We start from the raw sequence: 23,300 nt of genomic DNA, 5'->3' as shown, positions 1-23,300 counted from the left end.
TGAGATGCAAAAGCAGGCACATTTGCCATCTCAAGCAGTTCGCCTTCACTAGCTAGTGTACTCTGACATCCTCTGGAGGTTTGGAACATATCTGCAAGGAGATTGCAAGGTAGTTGTCAGTGGCAGCAGCCACTGAGATAAAAAAAAGTGTCCTGACCTGCACCCAAGTTTTGCGATTGAACCTGCAGAGGTTTTATCTGGCTACGGGTAACATGGTGTAATTTGCATCAGCTTTGCCCTGTATGTATTCTCGCTTTATGTTTCTCTCATATTCATGGCTCTTATTGAGTCTGGCATGTAGGGGTGTGAGGAGCCTGCGCCGCACCGGTTTCTCTGCTGCTTGTTTTTTTGAAACAGACGACTAGAAGTCTTTATTGGCTCAGCGCAACAGCTCTGTGGAGACCGATCCAGGTTCATCTGGTTCCCTGTGTCCTCCTGGGCTTCTCGAGGTGTTCTCCTCACACGGGGTTTCCTTTATGGTAACTAGAAAGACTAAATCTAACACCTGCATAATATCTTACCTGGCCTTCCCGGATGTATCCATGCTCTGTGTGGTCCAATGTCTTCCGAGGATATAACTGAAGAAGTCTGCCTCCTGGGTGAAAGACAACTCCTCATTGCACTAAGGAAGCCTTAACCCATTGCGTGCTCGTGGCGGAACCGTTCCGTCACGAGCCTCGGGTGGGCTGTGCTGGTGACTGAACGGTTCTGTCACGGCCCGCTCGCCGCGCCTGCGCCGAGCGTTCTATTAGGTGGGCGGGGCTGTGAAAGAACCGTTCCGTCACAAGCACAGCCCACCGAGGCTCGTGACGGAGCAATTCCGTCACGAGTACGGGAGCGCCGCGCGGCCCCCCTCCCCCTTAGCGCTGCGGCGGAATAGTCGCCGCAGGTAAGAAGTTAAAAGGTGGTAACTTCCCCTACCACAGCTCGCTAGGTAAGTTGGGCGATGCAGTAAGCTGGGATTGACACCCCAAAATTTTGGGGCGCATTCAGGAAGAGGGGCAATCGCCTCGAAGGCTTTCTGCTTGGGAGCACGTTTATAGGACATTATGCATGCAACTGATTATCCCTCAGATTCCATCTTCAAGAGGTTTTATTTTAAGCCAGTGCTCAACGTAGCTCAGTTGGTGGTGAACAGGCTTTGAATTCGCATAATCCTCGTCTACGGTCCAGATATAGAATACAAATTTGCCTAGCTTTAGTAAAGGTACATTTCAATTCTATAAGGACATGGATGCAAGGATAATCCCACCCAGCAATCAGCTTTCACGCTTATCCTCCCCGTTTTGGAGTAATTAATGTTTTTCATATTGAGGATATTGTTTATGAACTGTACATTCTGACACAATATGTTACTTCATTTGAAGGAGATTACTTGATTGATTATATCATGTTAATAGTTATTCATTCCATGGATAAGAATGTTTTTATGCTGACAAGTTTGTTCAGGATGGTCATTTATGTGTTTCCTCTCATTACAGGAAACTAGGGGACAAAACAGGGCGCACGAGGATTCAAATATAGCGTGAATTGCGCTAAGAAAGAGGGAGTCCTGAAAGAGAGGATGGACTATTTTGGGACCAGACGCTGTGGATTAGATGGACTTAATATGTTTCCCAAATGCTAACGTGAACAGTCGTTTTTTGTCTGAGGTTATTAAATGGCTATTGTTTGAGCGAGATTTTAATAAATGCGAAGGAAGAATTGCACAATCCTCGCCTCGGTGTCCTTAATATAATTGAAACTTACTTTTACTGAAGCTAGGCAAAGTTTCATTACATTGCAGAGCGGCAGTGACTGAAAGTTCACACCTGGAGGAGATCGAATACCCGAATAAAAGAAGAGACAGTCTGAAGCTACTCTCAGCAACCAGCCAATGGGGGTTCACTGCAGTGAACACACTATAGAAACTAGTGTGGAGATGAACGTCCCGTCCCCTGCATGTAGCAGGTTTTTGAAAAAGGTCAATGGGCTTAAACTTCATAATCACATAGATGTTTTCCAATCGGGGGGCACCAAGGACTTAACTGCTAACATCACCCCACAAGGGCCTACCAATCCCCTAGTGGTTTCTCACTTACAAACCATGTCCAACTACTATAGGTATGGAAGAGAAAAATTGCAGGCAAGAAGCACATCTCTACCGCACGATGCAGAATCACATTTCTTTATACTGTGCCAAAGCGGTTACATTTGCTCACCCATGCCAGCAGTGTCTCCTTCTCTGCAACATGGTAGATGAGCTTCAGAGGCCGCGAGGTGCTGTGGATGCGACTGTGCAAGTAGCGGTAGAGGTCGAACAGGCGCTGTCTCTCCACCTCGTCAGAGTATGGCCCTTCTACCTCAGGACTGATCCCCAGCAAAGAGAAAAGGCAGGGAATTAACAGCGGAAGAAAAAAAAGAAGGAAACAAACCCAAATAGTCAGTGTTTAGCACAATGCATCAATGCTCACCCAACCCTCAGCTGGACACCACCAACAGAACACACAAGGCAAAGCTTTCAGGGTCATCCAGTGCCTGCCTTATTCAAGACGGAACAATGCAATTTCGAGGAGCAGGCCAATTAGCATGAACCTTAGGATCATGGGCATAGACTTTCAAGGTGCTATGTGTGGTCCTCAAGTCCTTACAGGGGAAAGGTCCAGCATGCCTCAAAAAGAAACTAACCCTGTACCAACCCATACGGCAGCTAATATCTAGCAATCGCACTTTCTTATGTACGCAAATAAAAAACAAGGCTAAAACGGTGGGTCAAGCTTTCTCTCATCTGGCTCCCAGCCACTGGAATAGTCTACCTGAAAAGATTCGGTCTTGTACCGATCTGTCTAGATTCAAGAAAATGCTAAAGACCTGTTTGTTCTAGGAGTTCCTGCTCATTAGTACTAATTTCTCTAAGCGCCGAGAGATCCCCTTGGGGATGATTCATTGCGCTCTACAAATGAGTATAATATAATATAATATAATATAATATAATATAATATATAGATACACACAAATGCACGAGAGGGGAATGAATGCATAGCCTGAAATGTTATGCAGTCTTCAGCCACATACAAATCTAGATGCTGCTACTGAAACATGTTGCCGGTTGGTGGCACCTCTAATGGGAGCTGAGAGGCAGAAACCTGCACTCCGGGACCTGGAGTGGAGCAACTATCTATGACCAAAGAGGGTCACAGACTATGTTAAATAATTCAGCCTTATGTTTGCTCCTTGGCCTGCAATTTATTTGGGACTAGTAGAAGGGAAGCACCTAAACAAGCCATCTTTCTGCCCTTTTTACATGCAGCTGGGGCCGGCAAGCTCCTAAAGAACAATGGCGGAGACTACTATAAACACAGCAAACAATAAACAGTGGCCCTTCCTGGCACTTTTTAGATTTCAAAGGGCTAAATGCAACAAGGCTAACTACCCAAGAGATAGTGGACTCATTTCAGCCATTTCCATCCATCCTCACCTGGTAAACTGAGTGAGTTGCTTATAGTTCTCTGGGATGTCCAGTGGTTTGTACATGAAGTGCCTGAGGTCTGGGACCCCCACCAAGGAAGCAGTGTCTGAATGGCTCTGCCGAGCTGCTGAGATGACATGCAGCAGGTTCTGAGTCCTCAAATTCTCATCAATGCGTTTCTTGCAGTCTGAGACGGAGTAAAAGGATTCCTTGTCGGTGGAGAGCAGAATGAGGCAGACTGTGCACTCAGGGTCAAGGTAAGATATGTAGGCATAAAAATAGCCATCTGGGTTGAACCGAGGCAGGCAGATGGGTGTCCAGATCTCGCCAGCCTGGAAGGCAGAGGAGGCCCGGATGAGGTTGAGTAGGAGAAGCAGGTCAGTGGGTTCTAGTCTGCAGTCCTCAATCACAGCCTTCTCCTGGACAATGGTGACCAGCTGGCTGTTTGCAAGCAGGATGGAGAAGACCAGGTTGGGTGTGATGGCCTTCAGCAGTATGGCATTCAAGGCGTCACGCACAGTGGGTGCAAGGGGCAGGCACTGTACTGCCCCTAGCAGATAGCTTGGATCTGTCTCTACCAGGTTGAGAAGGCTGTCCAATATCTTCTCGGAGCCGGTCAGCAGCCGACGCAGGTCATAGTTTTTCTTGTGCTCAAAGATTCTCCTTATGCTGGCTTGTGTCAGCATGCTGATAATCTGGTAGTAGACATAGTGAAGCTCGCTCCGCAGCTGGTCTTCTGACTGCAGGGTACGCGAGACGGACACCAACACCAGCGGGCCCTTCTGCACAAACACCACTTTGTGGTCACCTGAAGTACAGAAGGAAAGATTAGGGACCAACATAGCAAAAAGAGAAATACTGTATTTGCTTCCATATGTGAAAGACAAGGAACAATTCACCTTCTAACAGGGGGCTAAAATATCCCAGCTGAAAAATTATCCCAATACCACTGCATCATTACTGTGCTGCGCCTATGCGGACTTCTTGAAGTAATAGAAGTATCCAACTTCAATGAAAGAGAACTGCAACTCACCAAGGGGGATTGTGTGCTGCATTTGTTGTCCTCTGTCTTATCAACCAGTACTAGCTCAGCCCAAGAGCCCTGGTGTTTGTACAATGCCTCACACGCAGTTATCTCCTGACCAACAGGTGTCCTTCAGCAGTGCACCTACACAACTAAGGGTTCCTAAGCCGCATACTCTCACTTGTGTGTAGGTTACCTATGAACAAACCCACCAAAAGCCCACAGAGTAGAACACCATTTTTCCACTTCAACAGAGGCCAAGGATCTATCCAGATTTTCCTCCAACAGCATCCTCAGGACTCAAAACAGAAGCAACCATCCTTTCTGCGCCTATCGACCATGTCCCTGACCTCTCCTCAAGACTCCCAACCAAAGTCTCAGAAGCACAGTTCTCATTACACCATGGAAAGATGTTTCATTTAATACTTCATCAGACATCAATCTTTCCCATCACTACCAAGTCAAAACAAGACAAGAGCTCAACAGCAATCCTGGCATTCATCAGCTAAGAGCACACAACTTTACTCATAGCACTTTAGGTAGGATAACAATTATTTTCAATGGCTCACATCAAGCCCCACCAATAACCAAGAGAAAAAAACACTTGCTTAAAACCAACAGCTCCCAATCGTCTTCATTAAATGTATGTTGTGCAAACAACTATCAGTTGCCTATTTCACCTTTCTCACATACATTAGGCTAATGGGCCCTCGTCATCAACCCAAACCGTGACTGCAAACGACTACCACCTCATGGAGACCAACTCAGCACCTATGTCTCCCCTCAATTTAAAATTTCCTCTATCTGTTATCTGAGCTTCCTCTACTCAGCCCATCCACTTTTAAGGCCACAGTGTAGTTCTGGTAATCCGAAGAGACATGATGTGGACGACAAGTCCAGAACAGACCTCTCGCTCATTTCCTTTTCCAAAAACCTCAAACCCCCCCCCCCCCGACACAAAACCCAATAAAAAAGACCCTAGCACCCAGTTCTTAGCATTCAAGCTGCTACCAGCCTTCTTCAGGTTGTTCATTTAAACTCACTTCTATTTCAATCTGATCTCAGCCCCCTACGACCACGCCATGACATCACCCCCACATCTCATACGCAAGCTTCTAATGACACAGAACCGCTGTGCAATACTAATACCGAACAGCTACCAGTGGGTGGCACCTACTAATGCTCCCCAAGCACAAACAACCCTGCTACTACATGCCACCTCTGTCCCCAATGGCATTGTTGAGTTCTGCCATCCAGGTGGCTCACTGGTGGATGTCAACCAACTATTTGGCAGATAATCCCTCTCAGACCGAGATACTCACCACTGCTTTCCAGTGATTATCATAGGGCAGTAACAGTATGGCCACACATTATGGTTCCCCCACAACCTCTCCCTCTAGAATGGTTCTGGACTGATTCCAAGGTGTCCATAATTTCAAAAATCACCAAAGCGGCTGCTGCTTGTTTCCACTTTCTCTGCATTCCAGGAGTAATCTTGTCTTATACTCAAACCACTCTGTATATTCCGGTTATAAAAGCCTTTGCACAATTCTGGATGGTTATGCTGTTGTCTGATAAATACCTGTGACTGCAACTGGTACAGAACACTGCCGCCTGGTAGGTGTCTAATACAATCGCAATATGCTCGCATCAATGCGGTCCTAAAGTCTCTTCATTGGTTTCCAATCTACCCCACTATAAAAGGTAAGGCATTAAAACTAGTCCACAAAGCTGTATACTAGACCAATCCAATGCCACAACGTAGACAATTTTATTTTTACCAGCCCAATTGTATACAGTGCTCAACCTCAAAAAATCCTCACTGTTCCCCAGGCAAGAATGGTGACCTAAGAGGATATGGCCTTGCCCACCGCTGCAGCCAAACTGTGGCATACTCTTCCCCCTTTATTAATGTAAAAATCAATCTACTACAGTTTCAAAATGGTTTAAAATCCTAGCTGCTTTTACTGCTTAAACACTTTATTTTAACCATACGAATATCAATACTTTTAGATTTCTGTGGTAAGCCTGCGTCAAGAAGCTCGAAGAACCTGTGTCTAATAAATAAAAACAACATTAACACCATAGTGATATAGAACCAGAACAATACCTTCCTCCAAACCCTCCCAATTACTTTTTGACAAAGAATTGAGGTGCAACAAGGCAACATGTATAGAAAAAACCCAAAGAATACAGCAAGAATTCAGAAGGAAAAAATATATAATTTAAAGAACTTGCAGAATATCAAACCAAAAACATAAGGAAGCCAAAAAAGAAGAGTATGAGAAGAACTGAAAAAAGAAAAATAGCTAACATGCAGCAGTTGGGCATAGTTATCAATAGTGTAACTCTTTAAACGCAAAGTCATTCCCGGCCTGTGCTGAACCCTTTCCTCGATACTTGGAGAAGTTTGAGTTTAAGCCTACATAAACTTTTTTTCATAAAAGATATTCAGGCCAAATTTCAATCTCTTTTTCTCCTACAAGTTGCAGATTCTGAAATTACACATAGTTTATCGATTCCCTTGAAGGGAACTGAGAGAAATATCCAAATGTATCAAACTTTGTGGTGGGGGCGGGTTAGGAAAATGCAGAGTTGCAAAAAAATACATATATATATATATATATATATATACATACATACATACATACATACATACATATATACATACATATACATATATATATATATATATATATATATATATATATATATATATATATATATATATATATATATATATATATATATATATATTTTTTGTTCAAAGTTTTGGGAAATTTCAAAGTGGTAGTTATTTTCAGTTTTTGTGGTTTCTTTCTACTTACTTACTGTATTATCTGGGGGGACAGAGGTATGAAACTCAAGGGTGCACCCAAACAGCTGTACATGTTGGAAAAGTGAGCAGCATTCTAAATTCAGCAAGGGGTCAGTTGTGCAGATCGCTCATGGTTTTCACAAAAACAAATAATCATTGGAAGGAAAAACAAAATAGGGAACATAGGCAACAAAGTATTCATCTGTAATTTTTTTGTCCCGATGGCCGATCTATAAAAGTCATACTCTGTTCCATCCGTCAGATTTTTTTTATCACAGCGCTATATAGATTGTTGGTTGTCCTTAATCACTCACTACCCAGGGCCATCAATCGTGCTGTAGATGAACAAGTTACTTACCTTTGGAAACATCATATCTGGTAGAGTCTATCCAGTCGCAGATTCCTTACCTTAGAATTATCTCCAGGTGTCAGACTAGAACTGGACATTTTTCATGAGCAGTACCCCTGCGCGCCGGTAGGTGGCGTAGATCAACTGGCATAGCATTGTCGACATCGGATGTGATGTGCCTATATAGGCACAACCCCAGATTGCTGATGTCAGATTCGTTTTGCAACTTTCCACACCAGGATTGTAGAACCACAAAGAACACGGACCACTGGTGTGAAATACTAGGGCCCTGAAAAAAGAAAGCCCTGTCCCTATAAATCCATTCACAAAGCGAGGAGTATGAGTGGGTCGGTAAGGAATTTGAGCCAGAGTCTCTACAAATAAGGCGTTACCGAAGGTAAGTAACTTGTTCAACTGACAGAGACTTCTAGCCATAGATTCCTTACCTTACAATAGATACCCAAGCAATACCTTCTTGGAGATGGGTCTGCAAAATAATTTCACACCAAAAAGTCCTGCAGGACCGAACTGGCAAAATGCCCATCCCTACGGACCAGACTGTCCACGCAGTATTGTTCAGTTAATGTGTAGAGTGGCCCACTTTGCTGCCTAGCAGATGTCCACGACCGGATCTCCGCGTGCTAACTTAGTGGTCACAACTTTGGCTCTGGTGGAATGAGCGCACACACCCTCAGGGGGTTGCTTCTTGGTCAGTGCACAGCAGATCTTAATGCAGAGCATGATCCATCAGGAGATGGTCTGCTTCTGCACATATAGCCATGTCTGAACTGGGGTGGCAGAGTGGGCTAAAGAACGGTGATGGATTAAACCCAGATCTTTTGACTGGGTGTGAGTGTTTGATTGGTTCAGATGCTCCGTCCATCACCACCCCCTTTTGTATTGCTTCTGCACAGCCTTTCCAGTCTTCACTCCGACATACCCCATGAAGAGTTGGTCGTCCACCCAGAACTCTTTTGTGGGGTCAAGGTGGAACAACGATGCTAATTTTGGACCCAGTCAGTGAAGTCGCTCCTCATCTTTAGAGGGATGTGGCAGAGCGTACAAAGTAGACAGGGTGATGGTCTGGCCTATATAAAAGGGAGTGAAGACTTTCAGCAGAAATTATGCCCTAGTTCAAAGAAAAGCTTATCTGGATAGATGTTTAAGTATGGAGGCTTGGATGACAAAGCCTGAAGCTCACTGACCCTCTGGGTTGACATTATTGCCACCGGGAAGGTAGTCTTGATGGTAAGGAGACCGAGAGGACAGTTTTGCAAATGCTCAAAGAGAGCACACATCCGAAACCTCAGAACCAGTTTATGGTTCCACTGAGGCATGATAAAAGGAGAAGGAAAAAACACATGTTGCAATCCTTTCAAGAACCTATGTACAATAAGGGATTTGAAGAGCGATGGTTGGTCAGGCAACCACAGAAAAACTGAAATAGTAGAAAGGTAACCCTTTAAGGTGCATAGAGCATAACCCTGCTGGGCAAGGGAACGCATACAGAGAAAAACAAGAAAGAGGGTCTTTTGGCCCTAGAACCCCTCATCCAAGGGATTAAGCTAAAAGAAGACATCGCAGGGGTTCGAATCAAGGACACAGCGGTAAAACTTGCCACATACGCAGATGACATACTAATAGTAACTGAACAACCCAAGAAGTCGATAAAGGCCCAAATGGAAAATGTTTCCCAGCTTGCGACAGAAGATCCTCCCAAAGAGGCAGCCTGATCAGAGGACTGACGGACATGCTCAATGGCTCGGGATCCCAAATTCTCCGAGCCCAGTCCGGGGTCACAAGGTCAACTTGGGCCCGATATTTTCTGATCTTCTTGAAAACTCTGGGCTAGAGTGGTATGGCCACAAAGGAGTATGGGGAGCCTGAACCCCACTTGAGAAGAAAAGTGTCTTCGAGTGTGAGAAGCCTTGGAAATGTCAGGAAGCAGAACTGCTGACAAAGCTCATTCTCAGCAGTGGCAAACAGATCTAACCAAGGCTCTCCCCACTGCTGAAAGAGACCTTGCACCACCTCCGGATGGAGATGCCATTTGTGTTCTGCTAGGCATCTTCGGCTGAGCTTGCCCACCCTGGCTTTCAGAGAGCCCCCCAGGTGTTGAACCACCAGGGACATGCCCTGACTTTTCAGCCATGTCTAGAGATGCAGGGCCTATGGGCAAAGAGTCCAAAACCCCACCCCACCCAGTTTCAGTAACACATGGCAGTGGTGGTGTTCGTGAACACTTGCACTAGCCTTCCCTTGATGGAGGGTAGAAAGGCTTTTAATGCCAGCTGGATCACCCAGAGCTACTGAAGGCTGGTGTGGAATCCGGATTCCTCAGGAGACCAGAGGCCTCAAATCCCCACGTCTCCCAGATGGCCACCCCATCTCAAGAGTGACGTATCTGTCACCACTGTCAGATCTGGTTGGGGAAGGGACAGGGGTCTGCCGATCTTTTGCAGTTCCCTATGATTTCTGGACCATGTCGGAGACATTTCCCTGAGCTTCAGGACCCAATGGAGAGCCCGCATATGCCAGTGCACATGTGCCACACTCAGGATGCCATGACTCCTAGAATCCTCTGATTCCGTCTCACCAAAATCCAGGATAGGGACATCGGTATCATAGTCCAAATATCCTGGACTCGCCGTTCGAGAGGTTAGGCCCAAAACTGCACAGTGTCCAGAACAGCTCAGATGAAAGGGAGCGTATGAGAGAGGCAGGCGTGACTTCGGCACGTTGATAGTGAACCCCCAGCGAATGCAGAAGGTCCGTCACAGTCTGAAGGTGGGAGACGACAGCCATGGGACGAGCCAATCTTCACCAGCTAGTCGACAGGATAGGGGAGGACCAGCAACCCTGATCTCCACAGATGAGTTGCAACCACTGCCATCATGTTGGTGAACACCAGAGGGGCACTGGTAAGGCCAAAAGGGAGCAAAGTGAACCGCAGGTAACACCTGTGGAAGGGCAGGACTGGGATGTGGAAATATGTGTCCTGCAAGGCAAACGCTACCATCCAGTTTCCTGGGTCTAGGGTAGACAGGACTTATGCGAGCGTGAGAATCATGCACTTCTTCTTCAAGAAGAAATTGAGAGGGTGCAAGTTTAGGATAGGATGAAAGCCTCCGTCCTTCTTGGGCACCAGAAAGAAGCGGGAATAGCAACCCGACCCAAATCAGGTGTCAGCACCCTCTCTATGGCTCCCTTGGCCAAGAGGGCTGCCACTTCCAGGCAGAGTAAAGAACGATGGTCCTCCATCAGCCTGTCGCAAGCAGTTGGCATGGGTGGAAGGGTGCTCACTAAGGGGAGGGAGTTGCCCCTCTTAATCTGCCAAACCTACTGGGCCGATGGGATAGACCTCCAGTGGGGCAGTTGATGGTGTATCCTACCTCCCACTAGGTGCCCATGACGATAAGGGGGAAAACTATAAGGGTTTGGAGGCTGTGGCTGCCGGGGGAGAGAGGGGTGGTGAGCTGCCAGTCCCAGGAGGTCTATGGGTACCGCATCCTCGGCCAGGCAGAGAAGCTTGCGCACTGTAGTGGTTGGGGGAGGTCGGGCAGGGGGGTTGATGGGGTGGGTATAGTGCTGGAAGCCTCTTCCGTGCCCATGAAAGGTGGACTGGGGATGGTGAGGTGCTATGGATAGGCCAAAGGATTTGGCCATAGCCCTGCTGTCCTTGGAGCCCTCCAGCGCTGAATCAGTCTTGTTTCCGAAGAGGCAGGAGCCATCTAAGGGCATGTCCATAAGCAACACTCTGATGTTAGGTTATGTTATTTTAATATAGCTCCAATCACCACAGATACCTCCTAAAAAGCCAGTTCTCAGTCTGTTGTGGAGCCTTAAAGCCACTGTTGATGAAACCGCTCTGCCCTTTGAGTCGGAGGTATCCGGTCCACATCGGATTGTGAAGTTAGTTGCATCTCTCCTATCAGCAACAGCCTGGGAGAGTATGGCACGGGCCTCCTCCGGAATCATAGGCAGCACCTGCGCAATCGAATTCCATAGAGCATGGGAGTAACAACCCAAAAGGCAAGTGGGGTTCATGGACCGCAGTCCAGGGTGGTAGAAGAAAACACCTTCTTCCCTAAGGTGTCCAGCATCTTCGATTTCCTATCCAGCGGGTGGAAGGGAATTCACCAGCATCACCATGGGAGGTAAAGGCTTGGACCACCAAGCCCTCTGGGGAGGATGTTGTGTGAGGAAGCGGGGCAATGGCGGCGGACAATTGTTCTGTTCACATGACCACATGTGCTGAGTAGGACCAAGTCTCAAACAGGACACCCGTCAGGGCTTCGTTAAAAGGGAGAAGGGTTTCGGAGGGTGGTCACTCCCGGCTGAAGCACCTCAGTCAAGATGTTGGTCTTGACTGCCACTGAGCAGCCCTTCTCCCCACCATAGAAAATGACACCCTCTCATCTGTAGCCAAAGTAGAGGGAGAAAGCATGCCAGTCTCTGGAGAAATGTCCAGTCCAGTGGCCTCCGGCAAGTCCTCACACCAGTCCATATTTTGGTCAAAATGCCCAAATATGGACTCAGGATCCAGCAAACTCCTACCAATCCTTCCCAATTTCTAGCCCATAGGAATAGGACTCAGGTTCTGGCCTGGAAGGCATGGCTCCAATTGGCACCGGGATCGGCGCCAGAGGACGCCCCTCCGCCTCCTTGTTGGAGTTTGGGATTAGAATGGGGACAGCACCGCCAGATCCAAGGGACCTGAGCAAGTGCTGGAGCTGCTGGCATGGAACCAGTAGGGGCTCCTCCTGAACCCACAGGGCCGGCTGGGATGGGACGCTCAGATATAAGGCGCATGGCTACATAAAACTATTGGAGTTGAGCGGTGGTTGCCCCGGCTCCCAGAAACTCTGGGATGTGCGAAGCCAACCAAGGCATGGGCTCAGCTGTGGAGCCATGCTTGGAATATCAACAATCCCTTAACTCATTCGCCAACAGATGAGGTGAAGTCGAAGACCTATCCGACTTCTTACGCTTCTTTTTTTGTGGCACTTACCAGAGTGGCCAGACGACTTAGAGTGTGACGAAGATCTCTGACCCGGAGACCGCTTCTGGGACCTTCCTCTCGACCAGGAATTAAACCTTACTGGCATAGCACGTCAAGCCGCCAGGAGCTTGAAGGATTGCTCCAAGGCCTTTGGATGATTCTGACAATACAAGTTTGACAAAAGTCGAAAAAAGGTTAGTGAAAAAGTTACTAAGGGGTACACTCACCAAATCTGCATTGACTGGCGCAGAAAGAAACAGAACTGCTGAAAAATTTCCAGATCCAGTCTGACACCTGGAGCTAATTTTATGGTAGGGAATCTGCAGCTAGAAGTCTATCAGATTACAATGCTTTTTAGTTGTGCACCAACCATGTATCAATTCTCATAAGTAAAATGTAATGAATGAAAATGCGTATGAAGGAATGCTATGCAATTTGTAAATGTGACCACAAATACGAGTTTAGGAATAGTGGTTATTCGCACAACAAAGAAAAAGTTACTTGCCTTCAGTAACTATCTTTCTGGTGGATACTCTATCTACCTGCAGATTCCTCACCTTTGAATATTAGCCAGGTGCCAGACTGGTCTGGAAATGTCTCCAGTAACTTTCTAGCGCCATTAGAGGATGCAGGCTCTGTTGTGACATTGGGCACTGGGTTGTGATCAAATGAATGGGACCATATAGCATCAGGCCCGGTACCTTGACATCAGTTTAACCCGGCTTTTGCTGCATCTTAAGACGTGTTATTAAGAAGACTGACAATCCAGCAGAGGTGCAATACAACACTAATTTGGCATGCTTTACGTACAGCAATAAGGTTTCTACAGAAAAGGGAGGGAGGGTTGGTGAGGAATCTGCAGGTAGATCGATTACCCACCAGAACGATCACTGCCAAAAGGAACGTATCTTTTTCTTCTAATGGATCTTCTACTGAAAGTCCTTACCTTTGATTGGACTCCTAAGCAATACTGCCCTTGGGTGGGGGAACTGGAGAACGAAATCAATAAGTTGTGATGGCTTGTCCTGGCAAAATGACGGTCTCTCCTCACTTCTGAATCCACGGAGTAGTGTTTTGCAAACGTATGGAGAGAGGACCACCTAGCTGCCTTGCAGATATCAGCCACTGGAAGACTTCCATCCAAGGCTGAAGGGGAACACTTTGGCCTAGTGGAGTGAGCCTGGATTCCTTTAGGTGTGTTTTTCTTGACTAGAGCACAGCAGACCGTGATGCATAAAATGATCCAGCAAGATTGAGTTTGGTTCTGTAATGCCTTTTCTTTTTGACAACCACCAAAACCATAAAAGACCTAGTCGCCTATATGAAATTCTTTCATGCGGCTTACGTAGAAGCTTACTGCGTGCTTCAGATAGACCCTGTGGAGCCTTTTTTCCTCCTTGGTGGGATGTGGTGTAGAGGAAAAGGATGGTAGGATGATGGATGTTACCAGATGGAAAGGAGACACCACCTTTGGGAGGAAAGCAGCTTTAGTTCCAGCACCAGCTGATCTGGGAAGAAACACACAAACCATCGCTGTACAGATGAGGCTTGCGCCTCACTGACGAGGCAAGGTGATGGCAACTATGAAAACTGTTTTAATGTTAAAAGCCTCAAATGGAAAAACAGTTCATGGGCTCAAACAGAGCCCTATAAGAAAAGTTAGAACCAAATTAAGGTCACACAGAAGCAATATAAAAGGGTTTGGCGGATATCTGCTTGCCAGACATTTCAGAAATGTCATCACCACTGAAGAGCTAAACAGCAAGAACAGAGGAAAGCAGACAGCACTGAGAGGTATCCCTTGACTGTAGCCAATACACAAACCTGCCTTTCCAAGGATGTGCAAACTGTATTACTTTAGCAAGAGATGCTTTTAAAGGAACAATGTTCTTCTCTGCACACCAGGAAACAAACGCGCTCCATTTTCCCAAATGAACAGACGTTGTGGAAGGACGGCATGCTGAAAGGACCACCTCCACCCCTTCTGGTGGCAACTGAAAGGCACTCAGATTTCCCAGCTCAATCTCCCATGCATTTAGGCTGTAACGCCTGGAGTGCAAGACCTATCGCCCCGATTGGGGCAACAGGTCCACTCAGAGTTGAAGATGAAGAGGGGCAGCAATAAACAGGTGCAGAAGCTCAGTGTATCACACCCTTCAAGGCCAGTCCAGAGCAATAAGATGGACGTGGGCTTGGTCATGGCAAGTCTTCCTCAGACCTAGAGAAATAAATGATATGGGGGAAATGCATGGTACAGGGTAAACTTCATCTTCAAATGAAACGCATCCTTCCAGACTCACAGTTGTGCTTGTTTTTCCAGAGCATAGCTTTGGCAAGCTTAGGTCTTTGGTGAGCAGTTAAGGGCAACAAGTGGGGTCTGTAGCAGAGCAACATAATGAACTGTCTAGGATACATTACCTTGCCTAGCTTACACCAAAGCAAAAACAATTCCCTCCACAGCGATGTACCAATCATACAGCAACCTCTCAACTCCTCCACCCCCTAAACCCCGCAAACCCCCCCCCCCCCTCTTTAAAATATTTTCAATACTGCAACAAAAGAAAACATCTTTTTGGGAAGAATGCTGAACATTATTACTAGCCCCATGGGAACATTTTAAAGTTACCCAAACTTTTATCTTTTAACCAAAACCCAGGAACACTACAAAAACGTTAGGAAATTGCCTTACACACACTCAAACAGAAACATTGTAGCCTTGTCACACCATCTTGTACAGTACTCACATTGCAAACTCCCAACCACAAAACCTAGGCAGACGCAAAACAAATTACATTCACATCCACCTGTAAAGCAGCCATCCTATCTAAACAGCCTTCGAAGCAGCAAATATTCTGGTGGGTCTTGCCCAGGAGGCAAAGCAGCACTACACGACCACTGAAAGGAATAGCATCTTGCAGAATCTCCAGGGTTAGATCCTACCAAACAAAGACACTAATAACTACACTGCCCTGTAGGAGGCAGCTTGACTACCAAAGAGTCCAAAATAATGGAAAAAGTAATGACGTCAACTCTAGGCTCTCATCGAAGGATTACATCTCTTCCCCCATTTCAAGTAGGCTCCCTCATTAAACAATGCAAGGCAGGCCTTCTCAGTGTGGGCTGCAGTCCTAAACAGTCAACCAGGGATCCTTCAGCAAGCTCAATCTAATGTATGTCTTGACCGCTTCTGCCATTGTAGACCACCGTAACACTACTAAAACAGCTCCTTTACAAGGTCCTTGTGTTCGACCATGTAGGGTTGTTTGTTCAGATCCTCTCGCTCTCACTGTAGCAGAACGCACAACATCTGCCAAGGGGACAGACATCCACAACAAGAAATGTGGAGTCCTACTACTTAAGCTTAAGAGAAACTGTGACCAAATCCACGTGTTATCAACTAAAACAGCTCAAGAAAATCTACACCTCACCCCAACCGAGCCCCACCCCATGTAGTAGACACATTAGTCAACTTCTAGAATGTGTATAGCAATTGGTTATCTGCTGGCGTACTCAAACACCATATCATGAAGTCCTAAACACAGTGACGTTACTGACTTTTGGGTTGGGAAAGTGTCTCGGACTACGAGGCTGCTAGGGTTCAACACTGACACGTTATAAAAAAAAGTCTCATTAAAAGGTATGGTGTCTCAGGTACGGATGCACCAAAAGCATGTCTCCCCTCCTCCCCATGTTCTAACAAGACAATGTTGCACTCAACTAACCTACAGTCAGCCTAAAAAATCAATGGACGCCAAACTTAGGGACTACACATGAGACAAAATTTACGTTTCAAGTCTACTGCAGCTTCCCTGCGATCCATACCAAGACTCTGGAAAGAAGTGACCGTATGGAATCCAACACTAATGCAATTCAGAGCCTTCTCAAAATGCACCTGCTCCAACAGAGGGGACTGCACAGCAATGGCACAACCTCAGTGCCTACAGCCCATCTTCCTCCTGCTTTCCAGTCCAGAAACATAGTGCAAGCGAAACACGCCTCACCCAGGCTAAGGTGGTAGATGACAACCTGTAACCATGTCATCCTACCATGCTTGTCCGCTAAAAATGCATCTCAGCATCATTCGCAGGACACAGCATCTGTAACCTACACCCATCGTCCATCTTTTCTGTCAATTTCTGCTTCAGTGCATACAACCAAGCTAGTTCTGAAATGCATCCTATAAAAGCAAATAAGCAAAATGGAATTTTGATCAAGAAAAACAGCTCTACTTTGCTATATTTCTTCCGCCTTCTGGTACGTTGAAGCATCAGATGGGTGGAATTTGGCAAGTGAGCAATAAATACTCCAACAAAAAAAAAATACCTCTGGGGTTGAGCGCTAGCCCTTCTTGAATGGAGGTGGACTTTCATTGAGAAAAAGAAAGGGGCAGTACTGATCCATATCAATTTATCACGACTCATTCATTTTTGTTCTAATACAGTTATCTTCTTATTTAGGTTAAATGACTGCACCTGAAAGGGCAGGCTTGTCTGGAACATAAAAACTTTGAAGATGGACACAAATGATGGTCAAACGTTAAATGCTGGACAGATATTCTACCAGGACAGATATCTGAAGTGGGGATGACAGACCCCCCAAACATTATCTCCTAGTTACCTGAGTAGATTGAGCGGATGACATTGCTGCTGCTCTGCACAAAGCTAACTAGGGCCATCATGACACCCATAGTGGAGGAGAGTGCCTCTTCGTTCCCATAGCGCGAGTAGATTGGCTTCCCTGCCTCGCTCAGGACAAAGACATGCTTGCGCCGGCCCCGCCAGCCATCGGCAGTGACATCTTCATCCTTGTGGATCAGCGATGCGATGGGAGAGTCCGGCACCACACTCTCCCGGAGAGGGCTGCTGGTGAACTCGGAGGAATCCTCCAACGTGTTGTCTGTAGAGTCACTAGATTCCTCCACATCCTGCTGCCTGACCTGCTGGAGGGCTTGGCACACAGAGTCCTCAGTTGCCATCTTCGCTTCAAGTGATGGGTCTTCCTGATCTTCGGTGCTGCTGGGGGTCTGGATCCCTTGCAATGAAGCCTCTACGTGGGCACTGCTCTCAGTAGCAGGATTCGCTATCTCCAGCTGATGAGGTACCAGGGTGTCCGGTGTTATATCGGTCTGAAGGTTGTGGTTATGGGAAGTTAAGTGGCTTTCGGTGCCAGATTCTGGGGGTATTTCAAACCCATTGTTCGCAGATGGACAGCTCTGTACAGAATTGCTCTCAGTCCTTTCCTCCTCAGGCTCGTCAGTCTCGAGTGTCAGCGATGCCTCGGTGCCACCTTGTTCATTATCTTTTTGCACTATCCCAGTTTCCTCCAGGACACCTTGACTCTGCTGCTTGTTACACGTCAATGTGTCCTCTATCCTAGCATTTTCATGTCTGTGAGCCAAAGACGCTTGCCCAGGGCTGTGATCTTGGGTTGGGGTGTCTTCGAAAGCACTGTCCTCTGGGATGTTGTCCTGCAGCACCAAGGACTCTTTAATGCCTTCAAGGAGTCTTTCAGTGCCGGTGTCTGCAGATCTGTGGTTCTGTTCGAGAGCACTGTCCTCAGGACCATGGTTCTGCAGGGTGAAGAACGCCTCACTGTCCTGGAGGACCTCTTCAGTGTCAGTTACCCCAGATGTGTTACTTTGTTTTAGTGTCACTTCAGAGGCAGCTTCCCAAGGTCTGTGATTTGACGGTAAGGTGTCCTCAGTGGGAGCGTCCACCAGCCCCGGATTCTGGTACAGTAAATTCCCATCATCCCCTTCCTTAAGGGCAGTGTGAACCAGGGTACTGTCAATGTCTGCTTCTTGTGACCTGTCTTCAAGAGCAGCCCCGTTGTCTGTAGTCGTGGTTCCATTGGGCACCTCGGCCTGGCGTGCCGCAGACTCACTCTCTAGGCCATTGACCAGTGGGCTCCAGGGCTCCTTTTGGGTGGTCTTAGGTTGGGCGCTATGTGCCTCTTCAATGAGTAGATCTCCATCAACACCTGTGTAACATACAGAAAGGAAGACAGTTAAACATCTACGGTCTATTTAAAGCGCTTGAGTGGGGGTGGATAGGATAGGGTTCAGGGAGTGGATGGCAGGGAGCTATTAAACATTCACTGAAGCTGCTATTCCCCACATTTCAGGTGGCAATGATAAGTGACCCCCTCCCCCACCTTTCTAGTGAAGAATGGAGGGACTCCCATACAAATAGAGAGAGGAGACGGTTCTAAGATGCATGTATGTATTGGCATTTACATAGTACAAACAAAGCAGGGGGGGTGAGGAGCTGTACATTCACAGGTGCAAGGAAATAAATAATCATTGTACATATGACGAGGGGCAGTACATCGGAGCTAAACTATTTAATTTCACAAATTTCCATTTTCTCATATTTAAATTTTTATGTAGAATGAGGTGAAGTGATTTGCCTACCTTCACAGAATTGTAGGTCAAGTGCTGACTCCATAATATGAACCCAAGTCGCAAAGGTTTCAAAGTGAGCTGTTCAACAAACTTGCTACTAAGCAGCAGTATTGCATGGCACCATGTGTTGTAGGGTCCCAATGTGCATAATTGTATTTCAATTAACATCAGAAGAAAAGTATAATTTTAATCCATGGTTATCTTCACTTTTGGGGAGCATCAGATTGCATTTATCATTTTTACAGATGGTCATGTTTTGACCTGGGTTTTGTGTGGGTGCCTGTCACAACAGACTTTAAGCCAACAATATACATCAAGAAGGCTTTTAGCGTCTCCTCTGAACGACTGACTTTCTTCGACCAGCCTCTTTCAGCCACTTGCTTGAGACTTCTTCAATCAGTTGAGTTTTCATATGTCATCTAATGGTATTGCTGTTTGCTTTCACTTCTACGTGATAGCGTGTATGGACGTGCATGAAGGATTTCTCTTTGGGCCTAGACCTATAAGCCTATTTTGATGAATAGGAGGCCATACCAGCTTTATATTCTATCCTTTTACTACTTTCCTGCATCTGTAACCATGATCTCCTAACACTTACCCATATTTCTCAATGTTTTTGCATATTTTATTTTTTGTGTCTCGATTTAATTACCTCAATATTTTGTAGCAATTTTGTATCACAATGTAATTACATTGAGATAGACACAAATCAACATATTCCTTTAACCTCTGAAATGAGCCAGAAGTAATGGGATTTGCTTTGTTATTAGGCGTACACCAAGGTCTTAAAAGACCGAGCACACCCGTCAAGTCACCAATAATGAGCAATTCCAGCAGAGGAGAGGATCAGGCCTGTGTGCCTGAAAGGTAAAAGGCTCATAACAGTGGGAATTCATGCTGGACCCCTAACGTTTCTGAAAAACGTAGACATCTTTAGGAGACAGAGACTGAGACATGCATTTCACTGACAGGTCAGTAAGTTGTGCAATGCACTTGTTCTTAAGGAAGCATGCCTCAGACTTAACATACGCTAATGCCCCATTGGACAACTGTGATGTATACGCAACAAATATGCCCCTGTGGCATTAGTTACTAATGTCATTTCGTAGGTCCCGCCCATTAGACAGCATGTGTGCTTCCTGTTCAGAGAAATATTAGCTTACAGTGGGCTTTGAGCATGACCACTGCTTACCATTGGTTGCCTTCATTGTCACTCATTGCTGCTTCTTATTCCTCTGCTTTCCTTACTCTTCTTGTATTTGTCCCTCCCCTGGAGCATGGACACATTACTGCGTCTTTCACTGCTCACTTTTTGAGACAATACTTTTTTCTTTTCGTATAAGCACTATATGAGAGTGCAGTTTTTTTTCCAACTGTCTTCCTCAAGTGCTCCACCGCATCTTCTGCCTTGCCCTGTGTTCCTCTCTCTCACCCAAATGGTTCTGCCACACTCCCCCACTTAGCCTTCTCGCCCGTATGCGGTCTACCCAACAGCTACACGTTGCTGTCTTTTGCCCGTCTGATCCCCAACCGCGCCTGTGTTGCCTCCACCCTTCATCCCAGTATTGCTACCGCACCACACCTGTAATCCCCGGTGTTGCTTCTGCTCTCTCACAGTGTCCTTCTGCCAACCCTCCCTCCTGTGTTGCTTCCACACCCGACAACAGCTTTAAATACCCAAAAATGCTTTCGCACATATTTTTTCCTTTTTACTTACTGATCCAACTTGGATTGGTAGCTAAAAAGAAAGTAAAAGCAGCTGTGTCATTTTCTAGGTACGCTCATGTGTGGTGTGTGCAACTACAAAATGATGCAGTCAGCTGTATCAAAAATTTTCAAAAAAACCTCTTTAGCCCACTTGTCACAGCATTGAGGATGCCATGCCGCATTCTTAAAAACACTGCAAAGCCAATTGTTCTTAAAGGTGAGAATTATTGGCATTGCCATAGTTTGCTAATAACTATGATGTGACTGCAAAGCTGGGAATGGTCACAAATGCTGACTTAATTCCTTACTGTCTTTCTTATCTTAATACATAGTTGAAGCATGTGGTGTGGCCTCTCTTTGCGTACTGCGAATAAGCAGCTGATCGTACACAATTCTTGGAGAATGACAACTTCTGTGGACCTGAATTTAAACAAATGTTCACATATCCTGTAATAGCCATGTTAATAAAAATATTCTGTAGTCTTTTCAAGCTGATAATGGCAGCCATCTGACTTTTTTGGGGGAGGGAATAGAGAGTCTCACATTCAGGGGCAGTACAGTCTTTGATACATTTGGCCTGATAAGGGATGTTGTGAACAATGGTTACATTTCCGCCAATCAATTTAGTGGAACAACGTTTTGAATTTTTTTACAACTTCAGGGTATGTTTATATCGTTTAGGTTGGACAGCATCACCGTTTCTGTGATGAGCAATAGGTTACGGTTAGAATCCTATAGAAGTTCATAGATGTTCATACGTTTTTTATTCATTATTCTTGTATTAAAAGTATACAGGAGAGGATATGAATTGATTTGAGAGATCTGATTGTAGACTGAATGATAAAGGAGGCCGAGTGGAGGCAAGGAAGGCCGAGTGGAGGCAAGGAAGGCCGAGTGGAGGCAAGGAAGGCCGAGTGGAGGCAAGGAAGGCCGAGTGGAGGCAAGGAAGGCCGAGTGGAGGCAAGGAAGGCCGAGTGGAGGCAAGGAAGGCCGAGTGGAGGCAAGGAAGGCCGAGTGGAGGCAAGGAAGGCCGAGTGGAGGCAAGGAAGGCCCTTGTCTCACTCGAGAATCCTCAGAAAGGATTGAACAGGGTTTGATAGCGTCTGAAAAGAGGCTCAGGAAGAGTGGAGTCAGAGCTTTGAGGGGGCAGAAGCAGGGTAAAGGATTCTGCTGAAGGCTGTGGGTGAGACTAGAAGGAAACAGAAATAGAGGACTGACATGGTTTGGAAATATAGGATTAGATTGGCTGTTAGGCGGGAGGCAGATGGAGTTTTACAGTTACTATCACCAGCAGAATGCAAATGAAGGCGCTTGAATGAGTGTAGGAACGAGGGGAGGGTAAGCAAAAAAAAAAAAAAAGAGGACGTGCAATGAAGCATGGAATCAAAGGGTGAGGTAGTCTTTGATTTGAAATGGGGGGAAGTTGTGGGGGATAGTATGAAATGATACAATAAGGGTGTGCAAAAAGTGGAAGTGTGCTAAGTGGTGTGGGTGAGAATGTACTGTATGACTCCAGGTATGTTTTAAATAGGTAAAAGGTGGCAGACGTGAGTGAGAAGAACAAGAGAGGATATAAGAGTCAGATGGTAGCGCTTCGTGTAGAATGAAAGGTAGAGCAGATGGTAACTGTTGTTCAATGGCAACATGTTGTATGTGTCAATGTTGACTTTTGTGGCCATTTTCTGTCTGGCGGCTGACATGTTTTCCAACTCATCCGTTTAGTTTTACTCCAGTGTCATCTGCATAGCTAGCAAGAGTAAACCGGATCCAGGGAACATAAATAATGGAGCAGAGTTTGCTTGAGTATTTGTGAGCGGTCATCGGTTGATTGCTAGTAGATTGGTTGACAACAGCGACAATAAGTAAACACTTAGAAACCAGGTCTGTTCGAGGGGCCAGCTTTGAATTGACTCAAGACTCAATTCATATTGATTTATAAGTCAAATGAAACATGAATGTGTGCATAATTCACGAGCACAGAATAACAAATAGTAGCTGTTCTGAGGTGGTGATTAAGAGATTGAAGCAGCTCTCAATAAAATGTTAATCACTTCTTGTACACCTCTCTATGCACCTGCATCAATACAGTAACGTTTTAGGAATGCACCAGCAAGTAGCGATTCAATCTACTGCTCTGGAAATACTAAGTAAAACAACAAAAAACCTAGAAAGCTATAGTAGATTGTATGCAGTTCGTTTAGGTGTTATATGTAATTTTGCCCCTCAATACCCTTATTAAGACCGTATACAAGAGAAATTAATCTACATGGCGTTGCGTAACAACGGCAAGTATTATTTCCAAGGAGACAAATCGTTACCCTGTCTTTCCAAAGGCTTCGGTATCAGTGCTTGCAAATAATTCAAGACGTTTTTGGTTTTCAGATTAAAATGAACAAACATGCAACTTTTGGTCTATTTGTTGGATATGTGCATAGCCCCACCTTGCCTCTGTAAATGGATCTTCTCTAGCCGAGTCGGGTAGTTCACCAATTCAGTGAAATAAACGTTAATATGAATGCCACATTATCATCAGTTCATGGATGCACCAT

The 23,300-nt window shown here is 45.9% G+C and overlaps 1 protein-coding gene across 1 annotated transcript in view; it reads right to left on the bottom strand.

Annotated features, from left to right (window-relative positions):
* The window catches only part of LOC144785832 (vacuolar fusion protein MON1 homolog B-like), a 101,985-nt gene that overhangs the window by 12,242 nt on the left and 66,443 nt on the right, over positions 1–23,300 (bottom strand). Inside the window, exons 3-5 of the mRNA XM_078664677.1 lie at positions 17,259–18,620; positions 3,458–4,256; positions 2,202–2,349 (exon numbers count right to left, since the gene is read on the bottom strand). Of these exons, the coding sequence (XP_078520803.1) occupies positions 2,202–2,349; positions 3,458–4,256; positions 17,259–18,620 (2,309 nt within the window). The remainder of the gene's footprint in view (positions 1–2,201; positions 2,350–3,457; positions 4,257–17,258; positions 18,621–23,300) is intronic.

The sequence above is a fragment of the Lissotriton helveticus genome, chromosome 10 (assembly GCF_964261635.1).
Source record: "Lissotriton helveticus chromosome 10, aLisHel1.1, whole genome shotgun sequence".
Lineage (NCBI taxonomy): Eukaryota > Metazoa > Chordata > Amphibia > Caudata > Salamandridae > Lissotriton > Lissotriton helveticus.
This window is presented reverse-complemented; position numbering and strand designations above follow the sequence as displayed.